General features: G+C 41.6%; 1 protein-coding gene across 1 annotated transcript; it reads right to left on the bottom strand.

Moving 5' to 3' along the window:
- Positions 1 to 2304: 2304 nt before the first annotated feature.
- Positions 2305 to 7650, bottom strand: LOC101769410. The gene is made up of 5 exons (XM_004955763.3): positions 7332 to 7650; positions 6328 to 6521; positions 5032 to 5350; positions 4307 to 4405; positions 2305 to 2907 (listed from the first exon to the last, which is right to left on the bottom strand). Exons 1-5 carry the CDS (start codon positions 7437 to 7439, stop codon positions 2872 to 2874), a joined length of 756 nt encoding a protein of 251 aa, XP_004955820.1. The 5' UTR covers positions 7440 to 7650; the 3' UTR covers positions 2305 to 2871.
- Positions 7651 to 8429: the final 779 nt, after the last annotated feature.

Here is an 8429-nt window from a genome sequence, read left to right as displayed (position 1 = left end):
ATTTCAGCATTAACAACATTCAACAAAGTAACAACAGCAGGCAGAAATTGCGTGAAGATCAAATTGTGTTTTGATGCCCACTAAATTGCTAGCGCAACCGCTAATTGCAACAGCTCGGATATCACACATTATCTGTCATGGTGGTAGGAGTCTCTTCTGCATATATCTGTACCACTCTAAAAAGCAAGTAACGTCCGCGTCGACACCCCCGTGGTTGCTCGCGCGCGCTGTCACGGCTCCTGGCGCGCGACGGGAGCTCCCGGCCAGCGGCCAGCCTGCCCACTGCCCACGTGGCCGGTGCTGCGAACGTGCACCTGCTTGCTGCCCGTCCGTGCGACCGTGCGTGGCTTTTTTTTTCTTTTCCATTTTTCATCCAATTTCCCACAACATTTTATACGTATAACGTACGTGCATAAATTGTTTCATAAATTGTTTAACAACACTCCAGTAAAAGTTGTGGTAAATGTTATGCTTACAATTTGTGCTATAAAATTATCATGTAAGTTGTTGTTAGGAAAAAAGTTATACTTATAAATTATGTAAATAAGTTACATTTTTTAAAAAATAAAAAATTCAAGTTGTCCTTTTTAGAAATTGTACACATATTTTACATGCCATCAAAGTTGTGTTAAACATTATCTCATAATTTTTGTTAGTACGAAATTATACATTAAAATTATGTGTATAAATTATGATATTATAAAATAGAGAGGAACGAAACTTTCAAAAATGGAAAGTTCGGGGGAAGCTGAGTGGACCGTTGGGATCGATGGTTGAGCATGGCAGAACCACGGCGCGCGGGTCTGCCAACTCTGCCGCGCTCTGCTCTCGTACGTTCCTGGCCGCACTCACCAATCAGGGCACCCGCGCCGCCCCTCATCAATCAGCAGCACTCGCCCCTCTCCTCCCCAGCCGCGCTCCACCGCGATTGGCGATACACGACGGTTCCCAATCACCGCCCCGGGGCGGCCGCTCCTCCAATCCACGCGCGCCCCGGCCACCGCCTCAATCTCCCCCTCGACCCGTGGCACCACACCGTCGACCCATCTGGGCAGGAGAAGGGAAGCGGAGGATCCATCCGTCCAGGCCCCATCGACGGCGAGGCAACCGCCGGCGGTGGTCCCAACTCCCGAGCGACGCGTCCGAGGAGCGGCCGACGCCACTGCCAAGCGCGGGTCGACCATCCTTGGTGCGGTCCTCGACTGCTCCCCGGAACCAGCGGCAGAACAGAATCCCCCCTGGCAGGCAGCTCCTCCCAGCTCGGCTGGCCCCGCGCGCCCCAGCCACTAGACGGTGGCGTCGGCGGCGGGTGCGTGGAAAGGACGTCGGAGCCGGGCGGGCAAATGAACTGAGACGCCGGATCTAAAAATACCAGTTCCCCGAGGTTCCTCCCTCCGGCCTGCGGCAAACAAAATCCATCTACCCTTTCTCTTATCTCAGACTGATTTAGTTTGGATAGTGTTGGAGGCTTTTGAGGAAGAATTTTGTGCGGTGGCGATGCGATCTAGGGAGATCGAGCATTGTTTTCATTATTTCGCTGCCGCTGCAACGTGTGGCTTCTACAGTTCGCTGTCGCTGCACATGAGCTACCTAGCTGTTCAGTGTTTCCTGCTCCATCTAATCTTCTTTATGTTCTACAGATACAACGATTGCTTTTCACAAAATATGGTCAAAATAAAATTAAGTTTGTTTAGAGGTTCTAAACAATCGTGGAAACTTTACTAGGTTCTAAAATTAAGTTAAGTTTAAGTAAGATGATATTGGGCATGTTGGATACTCCTTATCTCTTCCACTTTACTATGTATTTTTTGTAGAAATATGTGGTTCAAACAACTTGTTAGTGCACATGTTGTTTTTTCTGCAATCATAAGAGTTTCATTTTTTCCACTTTACTATGTTGTCTTGAATGGCTTGGCATATATAATGTATAAACGATTCTTCAATTTTGATTTCAAATCACCTGAGGCATTAGCTGCAAGAAATCAATACATAACCAAACCAACGATTAACTTAAGGCACGGTACCATTGTCTTAGCAAGTACGTCTTTGTGCAAATTGGACTATATTTTTGCTTGGCGCAGTTTTAGTCTTTTTTGTCGGTTCCTTGCTTTTGTGTGTTGTATCAATCGTGACCTAATCATCATATCTTTTGCATGAATTTTTTAAAATAACAGTCGTTTCCATTTTAATTGGTGTGCCCGCAGCAACGCACGGGCTATTATCTAGTCATATGAAAATTCTGCAACATCATGTGAAAATTCTGCAACATTTTTTTTACAGAATTCATGCATCCAATCATCAGAATTTAAATAGAGTCCCAAAACAGAATTCTTTCAAGAACCTAATGAGATTCACTTTTCTTTTCCTTTACTGATCCAGATGTGCACCTTGTCAAGATAAACACTATGAACAATGACCAAAATGCTAGGGAAGAAGCAACTGCCAGCCTAAAGCTAGAGTAGAACCAAGTGACTAAAGAACTAATGAACTACCAACTTCGTTTTCTTTGACAGCTCAGAGAAATGAGGCAGGCCAGAGGTCTGAAAAATGGACCATACTGAGCAGGAAAACAAGTCCCATGGCATAAACAGATGTGCAACATCAACACTCAACTGCTCTTTCTGAAACCAATCCGGCTCAAGTACGCCTAACAGAAATGGCGCTCCACAATGGCACCAAGACTCTTGTAGTCTTGTGGATAGTGGACACCCAGCAACACAGGCCATCACTGTTACTGTGCCGATCTCCTTTTGTCGGGCCACCCCCCCTGGTTTGACAAATGAACTTTGCGCTGTACAAATCTCTATGCTTCAAAAAGAACGATAGCTACAGGACTTTGGTTTGCAAAATAATCTGTCTTCAACGTGAGCCCTAGGGGTTCAGGGGTCTTCTTAGTCCACTTTCCACCTGTTAAAGAAAAGAGTCAGAACCATGTCTGAAAAAGTGAAAATATGTGTCTGAGCAAATAAAACTGCATCCCTAAATAAAACAAGTGCAATCTAGTTTTACAGTGTAATTCAAATCCAAAATTCTAAAAAAAGTATTGAAGAGGGTAATCCATGTAGTATCATAGAAGTAGCACAAAAAGTTGAAATTTTTAATTTTTTAAATGCATATAAAAACTGCACCTGCTATGTTGCCCTACAGAAATGCATGCAATTAATAATCCGTATTCTTCACTTCAACTAATATGTGCAGCTCCAACTGCAGTCAGCCAAAAGTGCCTAAGGTGTCTAGTGTTAATGAAAATTTGCCTTTGCCACTAAGCTGGCCCCTGTTCGTCATTATGCCATTCAAATTTCAGTCATTTCCTTTTTACCAGTAAGTCCGTGTTCCCGTAAGAGCTGGTTACTAGTCTGGAGATGGACCATCACCTAGTGGGGCTAAGCATCCACCTAGGGGAATACATTGTCATTCTTCCGTTATGCGCTAATTTGTTTTACTGTCGCTGTCAGTTTGACTGAAGAAAAGCATGCAAAATTTTGATCATTACGAGTACAACCAAGATACCCTCCATAATTGACAAAAGAACCACCCAATGTATTGTTTCTGTTCATAACTAATGGATGTTTTCTATAAGTTCAAAATAGTCTTATGCCACCTTGACAGACTTCAGCCGAAAATGGTGAAAAAATGCTGAAATCAAAAGGAGCAAATAAAGGAAGTGTAGCAAAAGGAAAATGAGCAAAATTTTAGAGGCAAAATGGACAACTGGTTCACCCTCAGCAGTAAAAACACAATCCTCTATTTGTCACTGTGAGCAGCATAAAATATGTGCATTCTCATGAAACTCTCAGCCAATGGGCAGGTACCATATAGAAGATGGCTTGAAACTCAGAGAGCACGTGGTTCAGATTGGATTAGCGAGCAGTGGCTCACTGCGGAGTGTTGCTTATTTTTCCAAGCAGACTTACAAAGAATACTAAGATGACAGATAGGCAATCACAAACATTGATGAGCCAAAGCAAAAAAAAAACACACCTATATCCACACTTTGAATATGTCAAGGCAGAAATTACCACTGGATATCAATAAACTAATGAAACAATTCATGAGAACATCAAAGAATCAGGGACCCATAGCAATAAGATATTAGCATCATAGGTTACTTTGTACATTAAGTTCTCATACTACCATACTGATTTATTAAGAATTCAAGATTAGCTTTCAATTTTTTTGCAGAACCTAATGAATTCATAAAATCAACTCAACCTTAAATTTATATAAGGTTCCTAACACGGATATATAGACATCGTCTCAGAACGAACAGATTCTTTTGTACTTCCAATTATCAGGCATCACTTACATCATTAGTCAGAAGAGATCTACAAGAGAAAGATTTAAGTCGTGGAGATTGTCCCGCCGATGTTGAACCACTGTCATTACTACCACTTTGTTTATCACCCTGCAAACAGAAAGGTATTTGTAAATTAACACACTCCAAACTTGCAAATATTGATGTTGAAAAGAGTTGCAACATTGATTAATGCCTGAAAAGAGTGTTGTACCCTAGACGATACATTTGCCACATTTGTTACAGAAGACTACAAAACATTCTCATGAAAAATGCCTCAACAATACTTTTGCCCCCATTTGTTCCAGAAGACCATTTGCAACTGAGGGAGTGGAAACTAACAACCTCAGCCTTGGCTGATGTAACATGAAAACATTCAAATTTGGCATGGAAAGATGTACTCCCCAGTTTGTGTTATGTGATACAGTGATAATTCAGGAGTGAAAGGGGGATATTATTCATTTAGATTTGAATTTCTAAGACTCCGAGAAGATATAAACTACATTTTCTAAAGTGCCCATAGCATATTCAGTAAATGCTGCATTCTACAAGACTCGGTTTCTTAGTTTATTTGTTGGCTTGTCGCTAAGATTAAAGGTAGGCAGAAAAGACAGATTTATTGAGGTAGCAAGATACACAAATTTGGCAGAAGTACTTGGTCATCCTATGCTTTGCTCAGCAAGTCTAAAACAAAGAATGAAGAAAGGAAAGATGGAGTAACATGAACTAGATGGTACCTGATGATTGCATGCATTGTTTCGACCATCCTCAAAGAGTGACGAGTAATAAGAAGGATCATAAATTGAACCTCCCAATATATCGTCTGCCATGGAACTCCGTCTAACTGAATCAGATCTTGGGCTTAAGAAACTATTTCGTACTTCATGATTTGCGTCAAAATATGTTGGTGTGCTGGAAGAGGCCCCTAACCTATACATCTGGATCCATATGAATGAAGACAAGAACCTGACTGAAAACCCAATGATTTGCATCCATAATGCTAATCTGAGTGAGAAAACAAAAAGTTCGCCATACTTCTCATCAGGAGTAATAGTCCTGTACAAGCAGATGAGAGAGTTAGGGAAATAAAAAAAAAAGTATGGTACTAGAACATTTTCATTGTTGCGCAAGAAGAAGATATCCAAGCAAACATTCATCAAACAGAACTCATATGCTCTTCCCAGTGACAAATAAGTAGCTTTGGATATTGACACATTGTGCCAAACTCATATCTAACCACTAACCTCTATTGTGACATCTTTACAAAACTTAGTGAAATTAAAATATTGCAAAAATAAACTTTGAGAAGAATCTACACATATCGTTATAAAGGTCAAATCAAAATATCCCTAAATATGTTGCTGCAAAAGGTTAGACAAATATAATTACACGAATAGTAATCTTTTACTTGATGGAGTGCCAAATAACTTATGCTCCCAAGTTCCAAGTTTTAATAATCATAGTAACAACCAGTTAGATAGAAGCCAAAACCCATATAGGTACTCATTGCATAAAAAAACATTGGCAAATCAATTATTATACAGTGCTGAAATTTGAAAATGCAGCATCCAGTGGAATTAACTTCAGATAATTAATTACGCCACAGTGAAAGATTGATAAAAAACACACACAAAAACAATTTTCAGTCAATTAGGCATAAGATGAGAGTCATAACTCTTCATAAGATTCAAGAACAAGGTTATGCCTAAGCCTCCAACAAAATCCAATACCATGTCCCAGTATAGAGGAAGAACAGGGAAACAGTTTGGCATGGCGATTCAGTATGTTAGGCTCTAACAGATGAGATTAAAACTTGCAGATTGGTTAGTACTTGTGCCAATGAATGGTTTCATTAAAACATGTATTTTACAAGGTATTCCATTCATTAAAACATACAAAAGTATAAACACAAAACAACACCATCCAAAGTCACTAGTAATTGATACTGAACATCATATTCCTTTCTCTATGCATACATGCACAGTACATGAAAAGGCAACTAGACTGAAAGATGCTGGTTGCAGAAGACATACCAGATAGCATGTGAGAAGAGTATAAACCAAGCAACATCAAGGACGACAGCGAAGAAGAGAAGGACAGCATATGTCCGGCCAAGTCTCTGGCTACTGCTCTCAATCGCAACAACAGCAAATAGACCAATCACCAGGTTGATGACAAGAACCCCATTGAACAATGCCCCAAGTGATCCGATAAGTGCACAACCAATCTAAAACGAGAATTGAAGAAATATTTATGAACATGAATACCACAGCTTCATGAAATTCAATTTCTGATGAATGAGGGTCCATTTCAGCATTATAAGCATTAAAATCACATAATGATCAAGGGAACCTAACATAAAGCTAAGTACCAGCTGAGCTAACTATGTAGGATGCTAACCAATGGCGAGCATCATCACATTGTAAACATACAAGTTTCCCCTTATAATTCACCAGCTTCATAGCTAATTCAACAAAACCACGTCTAAGAGATGAACTAAGTCGCATCCCAACAAAAGCTAACATGTTTGATTGTTTCCAACAAAGTAAGAATCACAAAGGCAACAACAGGAACTGCCCAAATTCAGAGGAAAAACCGCAATATTAAGCTGCAAGGCATAGTTATCCCTAAAGGCAACTGAACGTTGAAGATTCATCCAGAAGAACACTAGGTCAAAACCCAAGCATCAAGTTATGGCCCCTTCCTCTCATTTCACGCCTAAAAGAGGAAAAAGTGGAGCCCCATCTGAATCGCATTCAACCAAAACTACAATTCCACATCGCATTCAACAACTTGTATTACTGGACAAAACTTGGGGCACCCAAAACCGCGGAACTACCACTACGGTTGGAAAAATTACGGCACGCTCAAACCCGATACCATAACCAGGTTTCACACCGCGTATACTAAAGGCAGCAGCAGCAGCGAGGACACGAGCGAGAAGTAGGCCGATCTCGTGGGGCCCGGGTAAGCGGCCGAGCGGGGCCAAGGCCGATCCGACCGCCGGAGGCGACGCGAGGGGAGGGGGAATGCGCACCTGGAGGTAGATGAGCGCGAGGGCGAGGGACTGGAGCGCGTCGTAGTCGCGGAGGAAGGAGCGCAGCCGCGGCCCGACTCCGAGCAGCAGCGGCGGGCAGCAGGGCATCCCGGAACCCCCCGGCGAGCCCGGGCGGGCGGGGAGAAGGCGCGCGCGACGGAGCCCGGTGGCGTCTCGAGGGCGGCGAGGAGGGATTCCGCCGCGGATTCGCGTCGGGCGGGCTGGGGAGGAGGAGGAATCTGCTGCCCTCCGGGCTCCGGCGGATGGTTTGGTTTTTCTCGGCTAATCGAGGGAGTGATGGCCGAGATGGAAGGTTGCCTCGAGGCTTTGTCTGATTTGTTAGGGAAAATCTTTGTCTTTATTTTTCTTTTTTTTAATATGACCACATTGCCAAACTAACGAGCATAATGGGCCACACTCATGTTAAATCCGATAATCGAACAAACATATTTTTCTAACATATATAAAATCTAACTCAGTTTGTTTTCTAATTTACATATTACTAGATTAAGAGGGGAAAATAAACTCAAAGTGGAATCTTACTGTGTATTTATCTTCTCTACAATACTCCCTTTAATCGTATGATACAATGAGCTTCAAATCAAATCTAGATATTGAAGCATAACGCATATCAATTCAACAGGATTAGAGGGATAGGCAGGGAGAATGAATAGCTAGATAGTGATAATGACGAAATATGATTCAAGACAGTAAAGGAATAGCAAGGAGTGAATTTAATGGGAACATCAAATCGAGGTGGGTTAAAAACTAATTATGAGAAAGTAGATAGTCACGAGCCCACGTATGTGGGGAAGAGATTGGAGCAAAAGTATAATGAAAACTTGCCAGCATAGAAGAAAGAGGTTGTACATGCTCGATCAAATGCTCTTTATCATGGTGATGATCACCAGTGTCATACATAGAAAGTAAAACACAACTATCTGAAGGTAGTCTTTAGCTTCTTCTTTAGGTTTGAGGCCGATACAAATTTGATTTTATAGAAATATTTGGATTTTAGGATTTGAGATATAGTCTATGACCACTTTATAGGCTGGGTTGGAGTACTGTTGAACTCTGTTTATTAAAGAAATCTTCTAT

This window comes from Setaria italica, chromosome II (genome assembly GCF_000263155.2).
Source record: "Setaria italica strain Yugu1 chromosome II, Setaria_italica_v2.0, whole genome shotgun sequence".
Lineage (NCBI taxonomy): Eukaryota > Viridiplantae > Streptophyta > Magnoliopsida > Poales > Poaceae > Setaria > Setaria italica.
This window is presented reverse-complemented; position numbering and strand designations above follow the sequence as displayed.